The following is a 13,080-nucleotide window of genomic DNA, read 5'->3' as shown; positions in this document are numbered from 1 at the left end:
TATCGCTGAATCACACGTGAGCTGGCTTATCTTGAGTTACTGGAGTCTGCTTCTTGAAACCCAGATTCTCTCAATTTCTAAACGCAGAAAAAAACTCCTTTGTGTTTCTCAGCGGTTCAGTGATACTTTGAGCGTCACTGTTGGGACTTGAAAGATCATTAACTTCTAAGATAAAACCCCTCGTGGTCACAAGGAGGCTTTCTGTTGTCAGTGCAACAAATCTACCTAATCTATTTCAAATAATCTCCCTTTTAATAATTTTTCTAATTTAGACAAAACTGTTTACAATACAGATTTGTACACACTGTGCAAAGTTATCTTGTAATGAACAAAAAGCTTACAATAAAGCCTCATTAAGAATTTAATACACAGTTGATTTTTTTTTTAGTAATGTCATTAAAACGTGGGAGAAAGAAAAGGAGGTAGAAAAGATGCTGGTACAATATTCAGACAACCTAAAACAAGCTACATCACTGCAAATCTTTTGCAAAAATAATAAATTGTATTTGCAAATTCATTCCGTTTTTTTTAGGTACAAAATCTGTCACTACATTTATACCGAACACCATCTAATGCTGCTCTAAAAAATTATTTGACTAACTATCTAATAAAATAAAGTGTGTCTAAACGTATCACTCTAACTTCATTTAATCATGTGCAATTTGTCTTGATGTTCTCAGAGTACCAACAAGTGCGTAGTTAAAGTAACACACTCAATCATGGTGTCAGTTTTTGGGATAGATCAAATTCACCATAGCTTTTAAATGAAAATGATAACTGCTCATCATCAACAGGTTCCTACATGAGATTATTGCCCAATAATAACATTGTACAGAGGTGAACTGATGAGGCTTTTCTTTACTCGTGCTGATCTCAAATCTTCTTTAAAGTTTGACTTGCTGATTTGTGCTGCAGTTTCCTTAATGGAGTGCTTCTTATGACTCCAAAATAAAACGGAAGGGGTTACAATACAAGTCCTATTGAGTTTATGCATGAGAAAATATGTTCCTAAACTTTATCAATGTCTTTGGGAACATTAAATTGCATGCTTTTAATTAATAATAATAATTGTTTTATAAACTGGAAATGGTGCAAAATCTTTGTGTTAATACAATTAAGGAATAGAAAACATGTATTTTTTTCAGTATTTAACTTGCAGATAAAGGCTTTCCAATCTCTTATTGATGAATTTCTAGTTTAGACAAAAAGCATAATTTAGATTAATTGCTAAAAGACATTTATTGTGAGATTCACTCCGTAATATATGGCTGCCGTGGGGCTTTAAAGAGCCTAAATTATTGCTTTCAAAAATCGAAAATTTCAGCGTTAATAGGTCCTAAGAGGTCTTGAATGACATTTTTACTGGTGTCTTACATTTCTGGTGCTGAAGGAGACTTATTATAGTTTCATTCATTACAGCATTCATTACCATTGGTGCATATTTAACTGGGTTTGGCTTAAAAGCATAATTGTTTTAATTGGTTGGGTAAAACCTGCCATCAAAAACAGTACTATTAATATATTCTGACAGAAGGGGTTAAAGTTAATGAACCTACGGACATACTGTAAGTACTGGAGTTGCCTGCCTGTGCTTAAAAAACAATGGCTTGAGTTTTTTTGTTTTTGTTTGTTTGTTTTTTTTTTAGATCCTGATAGTTTTAAGATAAAATTGAGCTTGAAAAGTTTAAAATATAGAAGTTGTTTAACTTTTTAACATCTTTGAAAATCTTTATTTAAATTTAAAACCTACAAAAGTAAGAAAATAATTTCCTTTGCAGGGCTTTCACAGTTGTGCCCTTGATTTTATTTCACATAAAAATATCTTACTAGAATTGTATAAAAGATTAATTTAAGACTTTCTGCTGGTGGTTGATTTGAATGTTTCTGATTGCTCTGCGGGTGGGTTGTTTTGTAATCGCTGCCTAAAAGCTCCCATGGGAGCGGTGTAGTTTTATTTTTATTTATTTTTTACTTGGAAGTCGACTTAGAACTAAAACAACAACTACAGCAGACAGGCAAACGTGTCTGGAAACGTCAGGTAATCAGTCAATTGTCCAAACGTTTTCCTCCATCTTTTTACTTCAAATTGCAGCATCTTTCAACAGCTTGTTTTTAATCAATAACGTTGCCAAACTTGATGTGTTTCTCTAGCTTACTGCATGGACTTAAATCAATGGATGGCTCTTCAAAATCCAGCAGAGGGATGTAGGTTGTGAAACATGCTGTTGAGTAAATCAAACAAAACAAATATCTGCTTTGGAATCCAAACCTGCCTGTGCTTCTGATTTGCTGCATCTTTTTGTTGCAGAGTGCACAATATTGATATTCTCTTAAAACCACCTGCTCTATGATTTAAGGATGAGACTGATAAGCTAATGTTAAAGTGATGCCGGTAATTTGTGCAGATATTGGAAGCACTTTGTTTTTCTTTGTGTCAAAACGTCCCCTTTCACTTGCGTCTCACTGTCCCACATGTTCGCTGTTTCGAGGCGATCCAGCTGTTGCTGAAAAAAAAGTTTTTTATGATAAAACATTATCGATTTGCCCCATCAGTAATCTTGGCTACAGTAGTTTGTTTCCACAGCAAGAAGCGGACAGTGCAATGTGACCGGAGGCTGGGGGCTATAGAGCGGATTCTTTCCTGAGCTTTGGGGCTTTGTGATGATGCTGGCAGCCTCCCGAGCAGACATTAGTGCGTTTGTGTGTGCGTCCTGTCAGACAGAGAAGAACAGCCGCTCTGATTCAGTCACAAAAGCAATAACTCAAAGTTTCCCTTTTTGCTGGATTTTAATTAGACGCATATTTTGCTCCATTTGACTGAGTCCTCATAATTCCAACATGCACCCTCCTTTTGCATTTCCAGTGGAATAAATCAAGCATGTTGCTGTGTGGCTTGACTTCATTATGTTGTAATGAAGTTTACCCCCAGGTGCCGCGAAAGAAACCACTTACCCCCAAATGTCAGCTTTTCCTTTGTACTCCCATTATCTGAAACCAGTTTTACACAAAGAGCTGGGGAAAATGGGTGAACATTTCCATTTTAACCTCCCTCTGTCTTATCAGTTATTCTGTCAAAATGTAAGTTTAATGCAAAACGAAATATTAGATTACCCTGTCCTCCTCCACTGTGTCGACCTTTGCCATTCTGTTTTAAGCCTACGCTGAGCCTGTTGCTTTATCTTGTGCTTTCTTCTGTCCCAGTAATGAGCCATTTTGCGGCTCTTAACATCTGCCAAACTTGGAACGTTCTGCTTGCAAGACTCATCTCCAATGCATGAGGAGTCAGGCACCCTTTTGATTTGCCCTCTTTTCTTGGAAAGTGCTCTCCGAAGTACTTTGTAGAAAAAGCATGCTGACAAACTTTTTTTTTTTTTTTCTTGTTCCCCCCCAACCCCCAAGTTCCAAATTTGGTATTTTTTTAATGATGAAAGGTGAATTGGTGCTTGCTCCAAATAATGTGTTCCTCTTGATCTAGGCCATCTCTCTTTATCTCTGTGTCACTGTGGGAGAGCAATAGTGTGGGGGTGACTAATTAGAAACACAAGTTTTCTGTGAGCACTGTCAGGTTTGACTGAAAAGACAACTCAGCTTTAAAGGTTAACACTATGTATTCCAGTGTGTAACATCTGTGCTTGAATGCAAAGCATCTGGCTTTTTTAGAGATTCAACTGAACTTTACCCTTGTCAAGAACTCTAGTTGGTAACCTTGGTGCTTCAGTGCCTCACAGTATGCCTTTAACTCACACATACGGGTAAATGTGTATCATTTATTGGCTGAAGGAGCTCTAAACAGGTATACCCTGTTTAAAAAGCTTGAAAATAAAGAAATATGTTGCAATAAAGTCACCTCTAAATAATTATCAGAAATTTTGTAAAAATTCAACTTCAAACAGAAGTGTATTTATTCCTTGTGGGGGGGAAATATGGGTTATGTGAAATATGTGAAACATAATGGCTAGTCCACTAAACCTTCCCTAATGCTGCTATCATCTTTATGTGCAATTTCCTTCATAATCCTTACTTCAACTCTGTGATCTACAAAACCTGCCGAGATTTCCTAGTCCATGTCTTTCATCACAATATTACCATTTCATATCAGTCAATGTCTATAACTATTGATTAGTTTTTTTTTGTTTGAAATATTTGAAATACTGCCAAACTGGTGACGTGACCTTCCCCGTTTTGCCCAAAATTTCTTCTCAAGCTGCTGTATGCATTTTCTCCTTTCATTCCACTCTTATTGTTTTTCTTATTTTTAAAAATATAAATGAAACTTGACTCTGCTGTTGTGCAAGTCACTCAACAGGTTGTTTCTAGCTTACCAATTAGTAATTGAGTTGATGTCACTCACCTTTCTCAGCTGGCCTTGAGAAATTGAGAGGTCACAGCCTTTTCTCTGCCTACATCCCCCACAATGCTGTGCGGTTTTGGATCGGAGTTCAGCGAAATTATAGAATATTCTATCAGATGTACTTTCTGTTAAAATTGATCATACGTATACACACATATTTTTATATTTATTGCCCAGCCCTATTTTATGACAGAGATGGAAAACGTTAAAAGATGAAACAGCTACTTTGTTGTACTCTGTTCCTAATGCAAAAACTGAATAACTCTGACTTTTCTTCGCTCAATTACACGATCCAAACCAAACAGTGTCTACCACAGTGTCAACACATGGTAGAGCTCATGCATGCGGCATTCACTGATTGGAAAAAGATTGGAGTTCTGAGTTTCCTATCCGTTAGTCACCTCATCAAGGCTGATCGAGCTGAAAATCGCATGACTTGGCCAATTTCTCAGTGCATGCCTTATCCTTTCCAGGAGTGCCAATGAATGTCGAGGTTGCTGCGTTTAGCTGTAGACCCTGAGCAAATTAAATAAACGGTTTTGCAGGTGTAAAATAAATTTTTTTAAAAATCACTCAATGAGTAATTAATTGAGGGAAAAAATATCCCAGTCTTCTTTCACCACATTATCCTTTCAATTAACTGAATGATTTAATCTTGATTTAAACTTCAGCACCAGCCCGCTACAGGAAATATTTTTTAATCTATTAACTTCCTGGTTGATAAATTCTCTGCCTAATATTGCCAGGAAAAAGAATCACAGATGAGCCATATGCTAGATTTATAGATGCAACTGACAATATATTAAGGATGTTATCGCCTCACCTCACGTCTTTTTCATTAACAGAACGGCCTGTGTAAATTAACCCATCACTTGAACAATTAGTGCACTTAATCAAGTTTGATACATAAGCTGCTTTTCATTAATCTGGTGGCAATCAGACATGTTTGTGTGAAGTGTGAAGTTTTTAGTTCTCGGGTGGGGGGATGGTTAGCATTCTGTGACAGAAATTTGAGGAACGATGTGTCACATCAGAAGACGTTACAGTTGCTTCAACTAATGTGCAGAACAACGGTACCGTAAGTTGATTCAAACAATTATCAACTGCTAAGATGATTTGGTCAGATCACTACTTTACTCATTTTTTCACTGTCAGCTAAATAAATGAGAGAACATTCATTCAGATCTGCTACTGTCTGAAGCTATAGCTAGTCGGTATTTACAAGTCTCGCTTGTCACAGTTTTAATGAAGTACTGGCTTTTTATTTGCTCGAAACCCAATTTTAATGTTTTCATGAGAACTGTAACTATAAGAGAACGTTGAGCTTTTGACAGGGGAGCAGCGGCTTAGCTGTGTGCCGACAGCATCTTCCAGTGAAAAGAAACATTATGCTTTCAGTAATCTGACAGCATTGTCACAGTAGTGCCATTAAACTCTAAGAAGAATAAAAAGTAAAAGAAAATGTCATTTAGTGTATACCAGTAATACTCAATGAAACAAAACTAAGTCTGTCTTGTCTAGAGTATCCAATTAGATCCCTTGTTTAGATCTTTAAGGATTCAAAGTGTATGTTTTATCACCGATGTCCAGGCAGCAGAGAGGCTTGTTTAAAGTATCAGTGTCACTGCTTTTGTAAGCAGTCTGTTAAAATATCAGCAGCAGACCATCACACTGCCACCACCTTGTCGTATGATTTTTTTTGACATTCTTTCTTTTTTCTTTTTTTTTTTTTACACCAGATGTAACAGGACAAACACCTTCTGAAAAGTTCTATGAAAAAAGTCAATCCACTAAACATTTTCCTAAGTCTGTCGGGTCATCAAGATGCCTTTTTCTTTTTTTTAAAATCCCGGATAGGACTTTGCGTTCTTTCTGGTCAGTAGTGGTCTTGGGGTCACCCATGGTGGCCATTTTTGCCCAGTCTTTTCTAAACGTTTGTGTCAACAGCAGCTTTTACTCACAGTTATAAGGAAACAGGCAGAGAGAGAACGGGAAGAGATGCATCAAAAGTGCTGAGCTCGGGAATAGAACCCCAGACAGCTGCCTCCAGCTATTGGGCACACGCTCAAACACTATTTTTGTTAAACATGTTTCTTCTAACTGAGGCAAGTAAAGCCTGCAGTGCTTCAGATGTTCTGGATGCTTTTGTGTCCTCCTTGATGAGTCCATCCATAAATCAATCAGTCAGTCATGTTCGGGGGTCAGGTCATGAGGGCAGCAGCGTAATCTCAGAGAACCAGACTTCCCTCTCTCCAGTCACTTGGGCCAGCTCCTCCAAAAAATTTAAGTGTACAAAACATCATGTATATGAGAAAACTGTATAAGAACTTGAATTAATTTTTTGCTGCCTTATTCAGCTGTATGATTTGATCTTGTTCATATTATATAAAACCTCTCTAGTAAAACGCCAAATAATCGCCCGTATCACTCGTCACCTTTTGCACCTCATTAGTCAGTGATGTTCAGCTCTTGATGTCGCTCACCCAGGCTGTTTCTGTCTTTCTCCCAAATGAAGAGGGAGGTGAAACAACTTCATGGTTTTGTGGGGTGGCATTCAAGCCTTTAGTTCATCCTACTTAAATGTCATATCTGCTCCCAAGATTTTGAAGCTACATCTGCTGCGGTTGCCTGTGTCAAACACTAAACGGCACTTGAATTGGGCTTTTAGAGCAGCAGGATATTCAGTTTTCCTCTCAAGCAATCAGCTTCCTCTCGCGTCTCTGCAGCAGAAGGCAAGCACATCCTTGTGAATCCTTCTGAAGTTGTCGTTTTTGAAAGGAATGGAGGCACAACTCCACTATGTATTCCTTCGTAAAAGTATTCATACCCCTATCCACAGTGTGTCCCTTTAAGGTCACGGACTGTTTAAAACAATTTAAAGCACAGGTGTCAAACTCCAGTCCTCGAGGGCCGCTGTCCTGCAGTTTTTAGATGTGCCACAGGTACAAAACAGTGGAATGAAATGGCTTAATTACCTCCTCCTTGTGTAGATCAGTTCTCCAGAGCCTTAATGACCTAATTATTCTATTCAGGTGTGGTGCAGCAGAGGCACATCTAAAAGTTGCAGGACACCGACCCTTGAGGACTGGAGTTCGACACCCCTGATTTAAAGGATTACAGTTATGCAAAGTTGTGCATAACTATAATATGGAACAAAAACAAACATGGAGTTTGTTTACTTTTTTTAGGTAGGCGATGTTTTAATTTAGAAAAGGCCAATAATTTAAGAAAAGGCCAATAATTCATTGATTTTTTTTTTTTAAGAATAGTTGCACATTTTAATTTCAATTCAATGTACCGGTATATGTATTTTCAGTTAATACTGAAAATACATTGCTACTGCTACTGATGATGTCATTCTCAGGATCTTTTAACTCTATATTCTTATACATTTGGTATAAGAATGTATATGTTAGCTTGTTAGAATGTTAGCTTAGAATGTTAGCTTAAACATTCAAAACATTTTTAGTTGTTTTGAAGCTGAGTCATAGTGCTGAAATGATTGATTATTGAATAATTGTCAACTAATCTAGTAATTGGTTAATAGTTAACTAGAATATACAGAATGAAACATGACTTTTTTCTGTAAGAATAACATTCTCATAGCAGTAATTAAGCCAAAACTGTACAAAACACATAAACATTTTGCATTTAAGATGAGATCCTTCTTTGTGTGTAAATATGTTAGACCCATACTCCTCAAGTAGCATAGTTTTAGCTTCAGCTGATTCAAATTATTTAAAAAGAATGTACTATTAGGCACCTTTTAATATCCAATTATTAATTTGCTAATAAAGGAAATCAACATCAGCCTATTGATAAGTCAAACAGGAAAGGCTGAGCTTTTCACATGTTAAAATGTTAATATATTTTTAACTGTATTCACGCTTTGTTTCTGTAAAGAAATACTACATCATTGCATTTAAGTAATAGAATGATTTTCCTATTTAAAAAGGAAGTTAATTATTTATTTGTATCTTTATGAATTTTTATAAATCTACAAAATAAGCTAGAGTGGTTAAAAGAAAAATCTGCAGAATGTGCCACTGTTTTTTTTAACATTCTTTTTTTAATCCCTTACTTGATTAGTCATCAGAATAATCAATAGAATGCTTGATTACTAAAATAATTATTGGTTACAGCCTTAGTAAGTCACAGTAGACGAACATCTTTATGTCTGGTGCACAAAATGACTTGATTCTCTTTATGAAAAGGGATTTTTTTTATTTTTATAAATGTCTTTTAATTACATCTTGGTGTAAATTTAGTTTTGGTTCATCATTGAGCTGCCAAGCTGTGATATTCCGTTGTACCATTTTATCATTAAACAAGACAATATTTTTGCTCCATAAAACTTAACTAATGTGGGTCATGACTTGTCATTAAGTGGAGGCTCTCGAAATCTGACCAGTTGAGAACCACTGATCTTAACAGTTCCCTTGGAGCTCTGGTTATGTTTGGAGATTGAACTTGTTACAAGGTGCACCCTGCCCCAATTTCAACTTTTTTGTAGCCTGTAGCAGATTGCCCTCCAGAATCACCCTGTATCTAGCTAAGTTCATCCTCCCATCAGCTATGACCGACTTCCTGTTCCTGCTGAAGAAAAACCTACCCAAATCATGATGCTGCCACTGCCATCTTTCAGGAATCAATTGAATAGTGCACAGTGTGATGTTTAAAGGCATATTGTTTTATGGTTTACCCTGGATTTTAATTCAGGTATAGCAGAGTAAACGGGGGGCTTGTACAAATCCACACGTTGTAAGATTTTATTTTTTAATCTTTAACTATCAATTTTCTTCAAAGTAACAATAAAACCACAGTAAAATAAATTGAAGTTAGTGTTTGTAAGGTGACAAAATGTGGAAAAGTCTCAAGAGATATGAATACTTTTTCATTGCACTGTACTTTAAAAAAAAAAAAGTTGTGTTTTCTGAATGGCATTGGATATTTTTTTTTATTTATCACACCAGTTCTGTTTTTGTTGAAGTGAGCTTAAATATTAACTCATGTTTTGTTCCAGGTAAGATACTTTCTTTGAATAACATTGTATGTTTGTTTCTGTACAATCCCAGTTAAATTAAGGTACTTTTATAAAAGTATTTTTTGTAAATGTTTATCATGTCTAAAATAATGGTCTTTGTGCTTTATTAAATAACAGCTGAAGAAGCAGACCCAAATTACTTTAAGAAATTTGAAAGTTTTAAATATTTTCTCTTAGAAGATATAAAGCAACTTTTCTATTTATGGTACAGAGAAGTAAATGAAAACTGTTTTTGCCTTTCTAAAAAAATACGCAACACAACTGTGTGCATCCTCCATGTTTTTCATATTTTCTATTTTTACATTAGTCATGTTAGCCTGATTTGATCAAGGTATTTCTCAGACAGAAACGAGACGCAAGAGTAAATGCTTTTTGCTCTTATCTGACACATTGCAGGCGTTTCAGAACCGCTGCTCCCTGGCTGCGCTCAAACCTCGCCTTTTAAAAATCTCAGCTGCTTCGATCTGAGAGGAGAATCCAAGGAGCCCGTTGACACGCCCGCTAATGGTACTAGTGCGCCTCCTCGTTAGCCATGCCCTCTCAAGTCAGCAGTCCTAATAGGCGTGTCTTAATGAGTTCTAATTGAGAATGGCTAATTTGCGTTGCCTGAGTCATTGTCTTTCTTAAAGCGCCTTAGAATACTCTTTGCTAAAAACCTGATTGGAGAGTCTAGAATGTCTTCATCAGGAGTATACTATCAGGAGCTTTTATTCTCCCTCTGTTGCCTAATCTCTTTCATTCATTGCTTTTACCATTTCACTCCTCTGCTGACACCGATTTGCTTAGTGGGGATATTCACAAACCCCCTCTCCCTCGATCACAAACGTTATTCCAGTGACACTCGCCGTTTTTTTTTTTTTCAAAGAAACCACTTCAAAGTGTGATTAAAAAGAAGCAGGGCAGCTCTGATCAAAGGTTAAGTTTTGCACAGCGTGACTGTCTTCACAATGCAGAGCAAGATTCCTCCTAAGATTCCTGAGCGCAGCGTAACTGTCAAGGCAAGCAGACTGCGAGTTATTTAGCCGTTCTTAGGAGGACAAGTGATGGATTTTTGTGTGAGCTCCTCTGAGCAATCATCCTCAGAGTGTGTACGTTTTCATTTACACTGTAAGAGAGTTGTATATTTCCTCTTAATTTGAACGTTGACACTATTTTCTCCCCTTCCCCCTTGCTTATGTCTCACAGTAGAATATTCAAGGAGTTTAAGAAAGAGAGGGCTCTAACGGCACTGGCAGGTTTATTGCATTGGCTGTAGGCCAACTCATTTTGTCCCAAAAAGTAATGAAATCTCCTAAATGACCCAAGCAATTCAAATTTTTGAGACAATTTCTTATGCCACAGAAAGTGCTTTTTTGTCTTTTATTTGATGTTTCACACTTTGGGAATTGGGTTAGGGCAAGATGAAATAACCATTTTTCAAATTGTTATCTCTGACCATAGGGACAATTTTAGATTTATGCAATGCAGTTCTCTTTTATTTTACCCAAAGTTATGAGTTCTCCTTTTTCTCTCTGTGTTTAATTTCAGAACTGCTGGCTCCCAGACTCCAGGAAGAGAAAACATGATGCACTCACCACTGCCAGAGAGCGGCAGTGGGCAGATGTGCCAACCGTGCCCCCGCCTGCAGCTTTAGAAATTTCCACTCCACTATGACAGATAATCATTAAGGTTTATTCCCTGACATTTGACTCGATACCCTTCCTGCTTCCCCATCCCTTGGTACCCAACCATCCCCACCCGTTCCCAACATGCTGCGGTTCCTGCCTCTCAAACTGGGCCGACTGTACCGCTGTCTGAAGCTGCTGTTAGTGCTGGGTTTGTCTGTCATCTTGTTGATGAACACTCACAACCTGTTCGCCTCCTTTCAGAAGAATGAGCTGACTGACAGACGATTCATTAACCTCAACAAGTGTCCCGCCTGCTTCGGCACCAGCTGGTGCCGCAAGTTCATGAACGGTCAGGTTTCCTTTGAGACCTGGGGTCGCCTGAGGTTTCTAGACGTCTTCAATGTCAAAAATGTTTACTTTGCGCAGTACGGAGAGCCCAGGGAGGGAACGCGACGTGTGGTGCTCAAGCGGCTTGGCTCCAACCAGGAGCTGGCCGAAATAGACCAGAAAATCTGCAAGAGGGCAACAGGCAGACCTCGCTGTGACCTCATCCAGGCCATGTACAAGACTGAGTTTGCCCGGATCAACGGGGATGTTCGCTTGCTCACCCCAGGCGTGGTGGAGGGCTGGTCGGATCTGGTGCATTGTCCCTCACAGAGGTTGTTGGACCGTGTGGTCCGAAGATATGCTGAAACTAAAGACTCGGGCAGCTTCCTGCTAAAGAACTTGAAAGACACGGAGAGAATGCAGCTGTTGATGACTTTGGCATTCAACCCAGAACCACTTGTACTGCAGGTATTGTATCTCATCTTCTTTTTAATGTGGTACGTTTTAACCAATGATGGTAATTCTAGTTGCTTTTAGGTCTGTAAAACAAAGGCTTTAGACTTGACTTAGATTTGTGCTCTAAATACTTGAGATTTGACTCAAATGAGGTTTAAAACTTAGAAATGTTATTCTCATGTAATTAGGGATAAAAGAGAGGCAGTATTTAAACCACTGATCACATATGTGATGGGGGGTATGCAAATAACAATTAGTTTATGCAGTATCTTCATAATAATTACCACACGGTTTGCCTGGTACACGTCATGACAATGGCACAGCCTTCCATCTTGTTCTGTTCATTCACCCCTTGCTTATATTTTTGTATGTTGTATATGGTTTTGGACCAGGTTTTGTTTTAGATTCACCAAAAATGTTTAAAATGCAGATGCTATAAGGTTTGCTGTAAATCATTCAAATCTTCTGACTTGGCATGGAAAAGAAAACCCTCCCAACCCTACATTGTTCTCTATGTGGTGAAGTTTTAGATGATTACCACCTCATTCTTTGGACATTTCACATTCTTCAAAATAAAACCACTTCTTGTTGGATTCATTCAGAAGTTTGACATGAATACATTTCCACCTATATCTACTAATTTCCTTTGAGGAAAGATATTTGTAACAGTACGATATACTTGAAAAATAAAGAAGTCACAATATTAAGACGTAGATTTAAACAAATACTTAACATAACACAATTACTTTTGTTTTAAGATGAAAAAAATATGACCTCCACTTATGCTGAAATCATAACACTGGGTTCTCATTAAAACAACTTGTTACATATTTAGTGGTTTTGAAACTATTTTTAAAACTTGACTATGCTGTCATTCTAGTAACTTAATTTGCACAGCAGTTTACAGTACAACAGCTTTTTAAATTGAATTTTATATCTTTGAAAGGATAATTGTTGAATGTTTCTAAAAATAAAACGGTTCCTGAATACATAACCTACAGCAGTTCAGTGCTATAGGCAGACCAGATGGTATGCTTCCAATGAAAAAATGTTTATTTTAAACTTGAGTTATCACTGGAGAGTACATGGTTTTAAATTGTTCTCAGAAGGATGTTTGACTGTCGGACGAGAGGATAATAAATTACATTTACATAAATAGATGTTTGTCATCTGATCTGCTGCAGCAGGTGTTATCATGCTAGTGTATGATCTTGGATTACGTAGGGCAGGATCAGAGCATCAGAACCAGGGTGTTGGCCACTAAAAGCCCCCAGTAAATTATAGGGTGGGGATCA

General features: G+C 37.4%; 1 protein-coding gene across 1 annotated transcript in view; it reads left to right on the top strand.

Annotated features, from left to right (window-relative positions):
* dipk2ab (divergent protein kinase domain 2Ab) overlaps nucleotides 1-13,080 on the top strand; it is a 36,889-nt gene that overhangs the window by 543 nt on the left and 23,266 nt on the right. Inside the window, exon 2 of the mRNA XM_032551374.1 lies at nucleotides 10,923-11,797. Coding sequence (XP_032407265.1) covers nucleotides 11,144-11,797 — 654 coding nt within the window. The 5' untranslated portion in view covers nucleotides 10,923-11,143. The remainder of the gene's footprint in view (nucleotides 1-10,922; nucleotides 11,798-13,080) is intronic.

Source organism: Xiphophorus hellerii, chromosome 21 (genome assembly GCF_003331165.1).
Source record: "Xiphophorus hellerii strain 12219 chromosome 21, Xiphophorus_hellerii-4.1, whole genome shotgun sequence".
NCBI classification, from domain to species: Eukaryota; Metazoa; Chordata; class Actinopteri; order Cyprinodontiformes; family Poeciliidae; genus Xiphophorus; species Xiphophorus hellerii.
The sequence above is the reverse complement of the archived record's forward strand: the minus strand, read 5'-3'. Positions and strand labels throughout refer to the sequence as shown.